Source organism: Triturus cristatus, chromosome 5_2 (assembly GCF_964204655.1).
Source record: "Triturus cristatus chromosome 5_2, aTriCri1.1, whole genome shotgun sequence".
Lineage (NCBI taxonomy): Eukaryota > Metazoa > Chordata > Amphibia > Caudata > Salamandridae > Triturus > Triturus cristatus.
Genome location: NC_140588.1, coordinates 1,085,386,871 through 1,085,399,961, shown reverse-complemented (window position 1 = coordinate 1,085,399,961; position 13,091 = coordinate 1,085,386,871). Strand labels below are relative to the sequence as shown.

Below are 13,091 nucleotides of genomic sequence, written 5' to 3'. Positions count from 1 at the left end.
CTACTGGGAAGATGAGATTGACTGGGAGAGGTGGAGATCACAGGTCTCTGATCTCCAGTGGAGAACTGTCTCCGCATCAGCTTATTGGAGTTGTGGGATGTTCGCTTGGTGCTGAAGACCTAGTTACCGCCATCAAAGGGAGTCTGGTTCAGGTTCTCACGAGCACCACCGCCATGTGGTACTGCAACAAGAAAGGCTAGGGAGGGGTCCTCGTTCCTTTGCCAGGAGGCACTTAATCTCTGGAGCTGGTTGGAGCACCGAGGCATTTCTATCATTGTGACCTGCTGGTGGGATCTTTGAATGTCTGTATGGACAATCTCAGCCAGAGGCACCTCATCTATCACAAAATGCATGTACACCCAGAGGTGACACAGGGCATCTTCCAGCAAGATTGGAGAATCCTGGCTGGATCGCTTTGCTACCGCCAGGAACATGCAGTGTCAAAACTTATGTGCACTAGAATTTACAAGAAGGCTATCTCTCGGAGACCACTGCAGCTGTAGTGGAGCATGGTACTTCTATACTCCCTTTTGCCTGCCTGTCCTACCCGTTTTCAGAAGTAGGTCAGGAATGGCTGGGTCCAAGTTATTCTAGTAGCTCCGCATTTGGTTAACAGTGTGTGCTACCCTCCAATCAGGTTACCACTTCTGGAGGATCTCCTGTTGCAGCAGCAGGGCCGGGTCCTGCACCCGGGTCTGCGCAGTCTGCCCCTCCATGTATGGAGATGGAGCAGCAGCAGTTTACTGGGTTTCATCTTACTCCTACAGTGGTGTGTGTCAAGTCAAGTCAAGTTATTCTTTATTCGGTTATTAATACCAAAATAACCATAAAAGTACAAAAAAAAAAAAAAAAAATCACATTTATATAAAATTACATAGGGCCACATATAATAAAAACCGAGTAAGTTCAGATCTCAATTGTTTTCCGCAATTTAAAAACATTTTTGAGGAATGAGGAAATAAATACGACAGTTAAAATATTGTCCAATTTCTGTACAGCTAAAAAAGCAGGGCGACAGCGATTAATTTCCATCATTTTTAGCAAAGGTACAACAAACATTTGTCTTGGTCTAGTATAAAATTTACAAAAGAAAAGTATATGCATATCAGATTGTACTGATAAATCATCGCAGGGACATTTACTCATGATTTTTGACCAATTATTCATGTTTGGAAAGCTGAGTGCTCTAAATAATAGATTAAATCTAAAACGTGTCAATAAAAACCTTTCATAATCACTCATTTGTAGCTTTAAATATGGCTGTAAACTATAGCAGGTTATAATTTGCTCGTGAGCTACTACCGTAGTTTTCTTAAATTCAGTTTTTACTCTGGTCTCTTGCAAATAGGTCATACATTTATCTTTTAAACACTTCCTCGAAATATTACAGAGGGAAAGAGGGTCAGTATAGTAATCCCCTAGTCCTAGTAGCGTGAGAAAATTATTAATATAGTGCAACCATTTAATTTTCCCACACTTCTCTAGACCCATTGCATTTCTCATGATCATTCTGTTTAAACCAGATTCATCTACGGTCCATATTCTATGCCATAAAAGAACTGGTGCAGTTTTTATTGTATCTTCTAAATATATTTCCCCTAGTTCATTATGGCAAGAGTATGTTGACACACTCTGTGGGACGGCCAGGAGATATTTCATAAAATTGTTTTCAACAACTTGTAATATGCTGACATTAGCATATCCCCATAGGCCTGCTCCATAGGTGGCAATTGCTACACAAGTTGCTTTGTAAACAGTCAACATTTCTTTAATTGGTTTCTTCCCTATTTTCCGGCTAAAATTTTTTAGAGCCATGATGGATTTACAGTACAACAATTTCCTTGTCTTAATGGTATTGTTCCATAGCCCAGAGCTATCGATTAAGACTCCTAGATAAGGAAATGTTAAGATGTCCTCAACTGGGGTGGTTCCAATATAAATTGCTTTTTTCTTCCTCTGTGCACCCGCCCCGCAGTGCATGGTGAATGTCTTAGAACAATTTATGCTTAAATCTAGCTGGTTCATAAAATCAGAAAAAGAAGTAACTACTCTTTGCATGGCCTGCGGTGTTCTAGCCATTAGTACCGCATCATCTGCATATAACAGAATTGGGATTGATCTATTTTCTACCATTGGTACATCCCTACACTCTGTTATCAGAGTCTTTTCCACGTTATTAATATAAAGTGTAAAGAGAAACGGCGCCAGGACACAGCCCTGTCTTACACCCCTTCTGATTGCAAATGATCTAGTACATTCACCATTTTTCCCATATCTTACTCGGGCCGATGCCCCTGCATAAAGGTCTCTCAGGAAGTCAATGATCTGCTTATCCACACCCAGGTTATCCATTACTAACCAAAGTTTACAATGTGTTACTGAGTCGAATGCGGAGGTAAGATCTACAAAAGTTAAAAACATTCGTCCCTCTTTCACTTTGGTATATTTTTCAATTAAAATATGCAAATTCAGACACTGTTCAATTGTACCAAGACCTTTCCTAAAACCGTACTGCAAGTCACTTAAAATATTTGCTTCATTAGCCCATATATGTAACCTGTCTAAGATTACCCTTCCTAGAATTTTAATGGTGGAATCCAGGAGTGATATTGGGCGGTAACACTTGCAGTTTTCACGGTCGCCCTTTTTAAAAATTGGTACTATCAGGGATTCACACCACGATGGCAGGAGGCCTTCTTTCAGAGTGGCATTAAACATACGTGTGAGGATTGGTGCCCAGAGTTCCTTGTTGTTTTTGAATAAATCAACAGGGACTCCATCTGGGCCTGGTGCTTTCCCTGCCAAACTTGCATCAATACATTTCTGCACTTCTGTTATTGTTATTTTAGGTTCGAGTTGAATACTCCTATGTACTTGATCTCTCAGGTGACTATCATCATGGATACTAACAATATGATCCTGTACAATGGAGTACAAATTTGAAAAATGCTCAGCCCACTCATTCTCTGTGATTGCTACATCTAGTGAATCCGTGTCACTAAAATTTAAAAAGGGGGCATTGACAACTCGCCAAAATGAGGCGGAATCTTTACTTAACGAGGCATCGCATAAAGCATCCCATGCTTCTACTTTTAGTGCGTTTTTCCTGTTTTTAAGGGTCTGCTTATAGACACTCCTGCACTTCCTGATTAGGTCAACATCCTTCTCAGTAGCATGAATAGCATATTTTAAACTTTTATACGCCTTCGTACATTCAGTATCAAACCATCTCTTCTTCCTTGTGTTCGTTCCTTTAGAATCAACCCACAATAACTTTCTTATTTGAGCAGTGATTGATGTAAAATTACTAATAAAATCTATATCTTTGGCATTTACATCTGTACATACATAAAATTCTGGCAACATGCTTATAATTAATTTCTCCTGGAATTCTACGGGGCAAACTTTTGTCCACTTCAGAGCATAGCCATTTTTCCGTACCATAGCAATATCATCCATTATTACTTTAGTTTTGGTCCTACCACGATGGTTCTTACATCCCATGGTTATTTTAAAGTTTAATGGAAAATGATCACTAAGTGGGCAATCCAAAATTCCGTATTTCCAGATCATGTCCCTATGTCTAGTGGTCATTAGGGCATAATCAATAGTTGTGTTTGCCCCTCTGCCATTGAACGTTGGTAAAAAGGGGATTTCCGGACTAATCAGCTTGTTTACAAAGTCCAGATCATTTTCAAATATTATTTCATTTAGACAATCCCCTCGTACAGTATGCTCAAAATGACTAGAGCATTTGTCTCTATCCAGTTGTATCCCACACAACCCGCTCTCGCCACTCCTGCATATTTGGCAGTTAAAATCCCCTGCCCAAATAATACAGTAATCCTCTGACCTCCCCCTAGTTGCCAATGTGATGTTACTACCTAATAGTCTAAAAACATCCCTTGGGTCTTCACCTTGGATGTTATCATAAAAATTAATCAAAATCATGGAAAACCCCTTGTTAACTGTGATCCTTATAATATGATAATATACATTATTGAAAACTAACTCGGTTTTAACTCCTACAAGGAGGTTCGAGACATACGTACACAAACCTCCTTTAGCCCTACCATGAGCAGAACTGACCGCTGGGGAAAAAAATGTTTTAAAACCATTAATATGTATGGGTTCAGTTGTCCAAGTTTCCTGGAGGCTAAATACATCAGAGTCGCCTACCATTTTTTCCCAGTTTTCATTACCCACTTTAGACCTCAGTCCTGCAATGTTCCAACTCATAAAAGACCAAACTTCCCCGCTAGGTTGATCATCATCTAAAGTGTTCCTACTATCAAGGGGCATTTCCTCGCCACGGAATGCCTCAATTTGTGAACTCTCACTAATAGGGGCCACCTTAACTATCTCTGTTTCGGTGGAGGTATTCCGAAGCCCTTGGTCCCTTATCTGATATCTTTTGGGGATATTCAAATCAGTAGGTCTATTATCTCCCTTGAGTCAGTCAACATCTTCTAACCCCTGCAGGCTCTGAAATCTATTTGCTAATGGGATTGTAAAATTTGGACTAATATTATCTCTATGTCTGTACCCATAATTCCCAGAATACCAGATATTTTCTCTCCTTAGATCCAATAACGGATAAAAATAGGTTAAATCTAGGGTGTGAATTCTGCCAATGTTATAGTTTGGTTCCCATTGACAAATGTAACTCACAGCTCTTCTGTCCCTCAAGTTTATGATAATACAATCTCCTTGGATATCTTTATGCCTTTGTCCAATCCAGTGTACCCTCCTGACATTTAAAATTTCTACACGGGTTTGTCCAGGCAATGGCCTATTGTGATTCAGCCAGTAAATTACCTTATTCTTGAGTTCCTGATAATTCTCTGTCTTTCCGTCACTTAATTCTGGTACCCCGGTTAACACTACTGTATAGGGTAATGACTGTGGAGGGAGGTCGATATGTATTTTCTTAACCTTGTCATTCTGTTCCTCAATGTTTTGGTTTATCATTCCCTCCTTATCTCCATATCCCTTACCTTTCTCTTTTTCAATTCTTTTTTCACCAGTATCTATTTTATTCAACATATTTTCCCCCCTAGATATAATAAGGGGTGCATCATCCTTCTTACTCCTTTCAGATAGAGTCACTGCTACTGATGTATGCGGTACACTAATAGCAACATCATCTGCACTAGAGGTGCTTACTGCAACTTGAGATTTAGTCAGAGCGCCATGGTTTTCCAGAGATTCTACAATACCTGCCCCTTGCTTTTCTAAGCCCTCAATTTTATCAGAGAGGGATTTTAATCTTCCTACCACTGGCAGTATCAGGGACTTCATTACCTGCTCTATTTTCATCATAAAATCTACCAAATCACTCAGTGTAATGGCTTCTTGTAAAGTGGAGTTTTCTTCAATACTACTTGGTGGCTTTCTTTTAGCTCCATTCTCTTGGCGAGGGGGTAAAACAGATTTCCTATTTTTCCCTTTTAATTTCCCTTTCTTACGCACAATCTGTGCCACTTTAGTCTTCGGTCTACTATCCTGTACCTCCTGCAAGGAGGTTACACCAATTTTCGAACCCATAGAGTTTGTATCTTCATTCTCACAAATAACTATCTCCTCCCTGTGATTAGAGACGTTATCCGTATTAGATTGTCCCTCACTTAGTTCTAATCTAGGAGTTAGAGACAACCTATTGTCTCGATTCATGAACTCATCGGGAGGTGTACTTTGTGAAGTTACAACACAAATCGGGTCCTTGACCGGAAAATCCGCATAAGAGGCCATTAATATAGATTCTTGTGACAATTGCATACTCAACATAGCATTAGAGCGGTCCTCTGTATCCTGTTGATGTTGCGCTAACAAACAAAGACTAGGAGGTAGTGATAGCCGCCTCTCAGTGCTCTCAATAGCATTGGCGACGACTCCAATTGTTTTTTGCAACATCCTGTCTATTGCTGTTAGACTTGGGAGAGGAGTCTTAGCAGGGACTTTAGTTTTAACAGATGAGCGAGTAGCCATCCGTGTAGTTTTCCCCATTGTCCACTCAAAATATACAGTTCAACACTTAGATTTATGCAAGCAGCTAAATACCTGTGGTGGGGGTCAGGGAGGGGGGGCCCTGCCCTGCCTCTTCCTGGCGATGACGGGCAAGGACGGGCCCGCCCTTGGCCCGGGCTTCGCCCGGGCGCTGCCCGCGCGCGTCCCGCGCTGCGTGAAGCCTGGTGGGCTTAAGACGAGCCCGGGCGCTGCCTGATGCCGTCAGCGGCAGGCGCCCGGAGCACAGACTGCTGGGTAATGTGGTCCTTGGGCCGTTCACCTCACGGCGGTGCGGGAGGAGACCCGGTAGTTGGCTGGCAGGTGTAATGCTCCCCACAGGGCCGTTTCCCTCACGGCAGGCTCTCTGGTCTCAGAAGGTAGGTAATGCGCGTCCCGCGCTGCGTGAAGCCTGGTGGGCTTAAGACGAGCCCGGGCGCTGCCTGATGCCGTCAGCGGCAGGCGCCCGGAGCACAGACTGCTGGGTAATGTGGTCCTTGGGCCGTTCACCTCACGGCGGTGCGGGAGGAGACCCGGTAGTTGGCTGGCAGGTGTAATGCTCCCCACAGGGCCGTTTCCCTCACGGCAGGCTCTCTGGTCTCAGAAGGTAGGTAATGCGCGTCCCGCGCTGCGTGAAGCCTGGTGGGCTTAAGACGAGCCCGGGCGCTGCCTGATGCCGTCAGCGGCAGGCGCCCGGAGCACAGACTGCTGGGTAATGTGGTCCTTGGGCCGTTCACCTCACGGCGGTGCGGGAGGAGACCCGGTAGTTGGCTGGCAGGTGTAATGCTCCCCACAGGGCCGTTTCCCTCACGGCAGGCTCTCTGGTCTCAGAAGGTAGGTAATGCGCGTCCCGCGCTGCGTGAAGCCTGGTGGGCTTAAGACGAGCCCGGGCGCTGCCTGATGCCGTCAGCGGCAGGCGCCCGGAGCACAGACTGCTGGGTAATGTGGTCCTTGGGCCGTTCACCTCACGGCGGTGCGGGAGGAGACCCGGTAGTTGGCTGGCAGGTGTAATGCTCCCCACAGGGCCGTTTCCCTCACGGCAGGCTCTCTGGTCTCAGAAGGTAGGTAATGCGCGTCCCGCGCTGCGTGAAGCCTGGTGGGCTTAAGACGAGCCCGGGCGCTGCCTGATGCCGTCAGCGGCAGGCGCCCGGAGCACAGACTGCTGGGTAATGTGGTCCTTGGGCCGTTCACCTCACGGCGGTGCGGGAGGAGACCCGGTAGTTGGCTGGCAGGTGTAATGCTCCCCACAGGGCCGTTTCCCTCACGGCAGGCTCTCTGGTCTCAGAAGGTAGGTAATGCGCGTCCCGCGCTGCGTGAAGCCTGGTGGGCTTAAGACGAGCCCGGGCGCTGCCTGATGCCGTCAGCGGCAGGCGCCCGGAGCACAGACTGCTGGGTAATGTGGTCCTTGGGCCGTTCACCTCACGGCGGTGCGGGAGGAGACCCGGTAGTTGGCTGGCCGGTGTAATGCTCCCCACAGGGCCGTTTCCCTCACGGCAGGCTCTCTGGTCTCAGAAGGTAGGTAATGCGCGTCAGTGGTGTGTGTCATCCTGACTGCCAGGCATCCCTCTACAAAGTCGATCTATGCCAGGCTTGGGGTCAAGTTTGTAGCCTGGTGTGGCACCTTCAATACTGACCTGTTCCAGGCTAAAGTGTTGGAAGACTTGGTGTTTGTTTTGTCACTGGGCCAGCGAAGTTTTGCAGTAGGCAACATTAAAGGTTATTTGTTGGCCTTTGTTTGTTTACTGCACCAGCTATCCTTGTTCAAAGCACGTGTTGTGTTAAGGTATTTAAAAGGTTTGACTCACTTGTTTCCTCCAAACCCTTTGGTATGTTGCAGTGGGATCATAATTTGGTCCTCACTTTCCTCACACACCATTGAAACAAACGCACAGATGCTCCTTTCCTCTCCTGACTCTGAAGACTGTTTCTGATCCCTGTAACTTCGGCTCATCACCACGTTTTTTCCAGACTCAGTGGTGTTGAGGACCCAGGCGGTCTTTTTGCCAAAAGTCAGGACTACTTTTCGTGTGTGGCAATCCATGCATGCCTCTCCCAGCGTTCTTTGCTCTGCCTCAACCCTTGAAAGACGAGGAGAGACTCCATAGAGTAGACCGCAAAAGAGCTTTAAACTTTTACATTGATCGCACCAAGGAGCATTGGGTGGACGAACAGCTCTTTGTGGGCATCTCAGGGGCAATGGGCATGTAGAAAGGGTCTTTGTCAAGGTGGATAGTCCTCTGAGGGTTTGAGGGCAAAGGCTGCCACCAATGTGTTGGCACACAAGAGGGCCTGTCCTTAACATCTGTCAGTCCACAAAATGGGCATAAGTACACATGTTCACAAAGCACTACTGCCTTGGTAGCCTGGTCCAAGAGGAAGGGCATTTCATGCGTTCTGTCCTGCAGGACTTTTTGGTCGGAGCCATTCCACTAACCCACCAACCTGGAAGGTATTGCTTTGGTATCTAGTCTAAGTAAGAAATCTGCGGTTAGAAGTATCCATCAAAAGAACAAGTTACTTACCGTCAGTAACGCTCTTTGTGATGTATACTTTACCTGCAGATTCCTCATTGCCCCTCCCTGTTCTGTGGAACGGTACTCAATGAGTATTTCATAGGGTGCCCAACTCCTCCTTGGAAACTGGCATTGTGCCACCAATCTGGAAGCAGGCTAAAATGCTGCCTCTCCTGAAAAAAACAAATGCGGACCCCAACATTCCCGCGAACGACAGACCCATCTCCATGCTCCCGGCTTTCTCCAAAGTATTGGCGAAACATGTTAACAAAGGACTCATGGAGTATGCGAAGAATCACTCTCTTCTGCACCCCACACAATCCGGCTTCAGGGCCAATTACAGCACCGAGTCGGCCCTGCTGGAAGTCACGGAACAGCTCAGACGAGCTGGACCATGGGGGTAGAGCAATGCTCATCTTACTTGATCTGTCGGCGGCATTTGACACGGTTTCCCCCGGGATGCTCCTAGACAGACTGAGGAACATGAGCATTGAGGGCAGAGCATTAGCCTGGACTACTTCATTTTTTGGGGGGACAGAGAACAGGTCATCTGGACCCATCACCCCCCCTCCCTGTTATCAGCCTCTATGCCTAGCATGCAGGTTGGAGTACCGCAGGGCTCCTCCCTAAGTCCAACTCGGTTTAATCTTTATATGGCACCTTTAGCATCATTGGCAGAGGAACCGGGTGCCAAAATATCTTATGCTGATGATACGCAGCTAATTTTTACATGCAATAAAGGTTCAGACTTCAACGGGGAGGCTATTAGTTCCTGCCTCACTAAGGTTTTTAGATGGCTGAAGGAGAGCCAGCTTAAGTGCAATCCTGACAAAACAAAGATTGTCTTCCTCGGCCAACCCGCTGAGAGCAATTTGAGCCAGTGGTGGCCTACAGATCTCTTCCCTCCCAGGATTGCCCAATCTACCGTAAGAAACCTGGGTATCTGCATCGATAATGGGCTCTCAATGGGTCCCAGGTCCAGGCCCTAGCAGGCACTTGTTTTGGCTTATTGCGAATGCTGAAAAAATTCCTGCTACTCCTACCCCTGGATTCCAGGAAGCTAGTGGTGCAGGCGCTGATCATCTCCAGATTAGACTTTGCCAATGTCCTCTATCTGGGACTACCGGACTCCCTTCTTCAACATCTCCAGGTAGTGCATAATTCAGCAGCAAGTGGGATTCTCAAACTGAAACCCAAGTTGCATATGACCCCCTACCTGAAGTCCTTACACTGGCACCCAGTGAGGGAACATATAAAATTCATGGTCTTGGTTATTTTCTTCAAAGCCTTCCATGGCATGGGCGCTATCTATCTTAGAAAAAAAGCCAGCCGATACACACCGACTAGAGCAATTAGATCGTCCTCTGCCGACCTGGCTTGCATCCCTAAAACACGGCTGGTGCGCAGAGGTGGCAGGTCCTTCGGCGTCTTAGGATCCCAGGCCTGGAACAAACTGCTGGCACCTCTGAAAGCATCAACAGCTCTCTCCTGCTTCAAAAACCAGCTGAAAACATGGCTTTTTAAGAACGAAAGCCTCTTTAAGTACCAGTGATTCATTAATTCGTTCAGTGGTCTCTTTTTCCATCTAAAAAGATCCCACATTAGAGATCTGTACACTGGTGACTTTTGGGGTCTGCACTTGAGGACTGACATTGACACTCAGGTTTGGTGCTCATATCTGGCTCCATCGTCACTTCCTGGGAGGAAAAAAGTCACTCCGAAGCCACATGGCGCCATCTACTGTCATGCATGGAAGCAGTGCTGTTTAAGTCTCCTGGGTCCAGTCTTAAAGGTCAGGAATTTGCGGTTAGAGGATTCAACAGAAAGATTATTACCGAAGGTAAGTAATTTGTTCTTTCGAAGTAGTGAAAACTTTCTACAATAGTATCCTTGTGTTTGTTGGGATAAGTGCATGTCCAGTATGCAGTGTGATAAGAACCTTTGCTCTAATTGATCCACCCGTCCACTGTACCATGACTTTGCATGTGACATTTACTCCAGTACCCCTAGATAAATGTGGTGGGTATGCAAACCAATGATAGAGAGTTTATAACGCTAGCCATGCCGCTCTGTCACCTTGAATTACTTAAACATGTAGCATATGTCCCAGGACCATCTTACTATTTCATTCTGCTCTACTGAAATAATATCAGAGGTGACTCCATACTTAGTGTGAACTGCAAGTCAACATGTTTGGTTGCAGTGTGTCAGAATCTGGTTTGATGCCTCGCGGTGTCTTTAATATGACTATACAAAGTCTGTTTGTTGGGCTACTTTTCAAACTTGCCAGATGTGGTTTGTGGGATTTATTGATGTGGATGTAGCAGCATGTGGATGTGTGACATCTGTTTGTGTTCCAGTTCCAGCGGCAAGGACTGCAGCAGACACAACAGCAGCAGCAAACGGCTGCCCTGGTCCGACAGCTACAGCAGCAGCTGTCTAGTAAGTATTTTACTCACCTTCAGTTCTCTCCAGTGTATTGCGCCATCTGCTGTCGACTCTGAAACCATACTGTCTGTCCAGTGATGTGGCACTTATCAGTGCGGTAGGTGCTCTGACTCCGAGGCCTAAAAGTGTGAGTGGATGAATGCACCCCAATAATACTTTTTGCGACCCAACCAGGTGTTGTGGGGCCATTTTACTTGGGTGCAATAGGTCCCATGACACGTTTGGTGCACCACAGTGGCTTGTGGCTTTCAGCCACCGGTGGCTAACGTGTCATCTTACCGTGCAACAGCTACCACTGCACCTTACTGTGCAGCAGCTACTGTGGCAGCTTACCGTGCAGCAGCTACTGTGGCAGCTTACCGTGCAGCAGCTACTGTGGCAGCTTACCGTGCAGCAGCTACTGTGGCAGCTTACCGTGCAGCAGCTACTGTGGCAGCTTACCGTGCAGCAGCTACTGTGGCAGCTTACCGTGCAGCAGCTACTGTGGCAGCTTACCGTGCAGCAGCTACTGTGGCTGCTTACCGTGCAGCAGCTACTGTGGCACCTTACCGCGCAGCAGCTACTGTGGCACCTTACTGTGCCACAGCTACTGTGGCACCTTACCGTGCCACAGCTACTGTGGCACCTTACCGTGCAACAGCTACCGTGGCACCTTACTGTGCAACAGCTACCGTGGCACCTGAAAATGAAGCAACTAGCACAGTGGCTTCCCTTCTGGTCTCTCCACTTATCTGTGTGGGGAAAAGGCATGGGTTGCGGGTCAGACCTGTTGTTTGATACTGGCAGCAGAAGCGACCGTGGCAGAAGGCAGAGAGGGTTCACTGGGACTAGGAAAATGGAGCATGAGTTGTGGGCCTCAATCTTTCACTTATTGGCATACACTCCATGGTCATCGGAAATGCAAGCAAACTGTTACTCAATCATACAGAAAGTCCTTTCTGACCTCTCAGGGGAAATGGAACTACTCTTTGAGGTTCAGAAGAGAGTTTGTGGTGAGGAGTTTGCATATATTGAAAAGATAAGATCAAGGAAGAATCCTAGTGGGAGACTGCAAGAGACCGTGATGAGCTGCAAGTGGGTGATGGTGTTACTCTGGCTGTAGTGGCTGACATTGTAGAAGAGACTAGGGTGTTAAGTCAAGGTGAGATTTAGATGTGGGCTAGTCCTTTCCATGTTGGTAGAAGAGTGATTGGTGTTTTGAGTGGTCAGGATAGGACCTGTTGGGGGTTGAAGAATTGTGTTAAATGCTACACTGATGCACTTGTTTGTCCCTTGATTTGGGAAACTTGGGGCCTTGATTCTTGATGTAAGAGAAAATGTAGACTGATCTACCCATGTCTGTGAAATCTAGGCTGTTTATTTTCTCATAGCAGTAGGTAATTTAATAGAAGTGGACGTAGTCAAGAGTATAGTGTCTCTGAATTACAAAAGTGGAATCTTATTCTGGAAGATGCTACCCATATGAAATAGTATATGAAACAAGTGACTAAGAAGTAGAGAGTCTTTTATTGCCTATTGAATACAAAGATAAATATATCTACCAGCAATGGCTGATGTTTAAATTTAGCGCTGAAGATACTTTATAAAAGAAGATATCATTTTCTGCAACAAATGTAGAGAACTCACCTCCAAAAAAAAAGAAAATGGTCCAGTCATGATGAAGTAATAGTAGAGCAACTGTGCCCGTATTCATGCCTCCCTGTGAAGCAGTGCCAGTCTCAAGAGAATCCATGAAAGGTGCAGTTGCTGATATATGTCACTGTTCAATGCATGTGAGCTGGAGATCACATGTTTTGCATTCTCCTGCCATCTAATGTTGGGTCCAGAGGTTTGCAAGTTGTTTTTGATGAAAGTGAGGAGGGGGAAGGAAGGTGAGCTTAACCTCAATACTAGTCCTCACGGACTAGGAATGAAAAGGATAATGTTACTTACCCAGTAAGCATCTGTTCTTGGCATGTAGAGCTGTAGATTCACATGCTTTGCATACTCCTGCCATCTAGTGTTGGGTCTGTATGTTTGCAAGCTGTTTTTCTTCGAAGAAGTCTTTCCAGTCACGAGGTAAGGCGACTCCTCCATTCGGTGATAGTGCGAATGTACATCGACTCCATTGTTAGATTGATTTTTTTC

At 46.0% G+C, this 13,091-nt stretch overlaps 1 protein-coding gene across 7 annotated transcripts in view; it reads left to right on the top strand.

The window, feature by feature from the left end:
• Nucleotides 1–13,091, top strand: part of MED12 (mediator complex subunit 12) — a 956,599-nt gene that overhangs the window by 936,492 nt on the left and 7,016 nt on the right. For all 7 annotated transcript variants that reach the window (XM_085608424.1, XM_085608427.1, XM_085608421.1 and 4 more), the window contains one exon: nt 10,877–10,958. In XM_085608424.1, the coding sequence (XP_085464550.1) occupies nt 10,877–10,958 (82 nt within the window). The remainder of the gene's footprint in view (nt 1–10,876; nt 10,959–13,091) is intronic.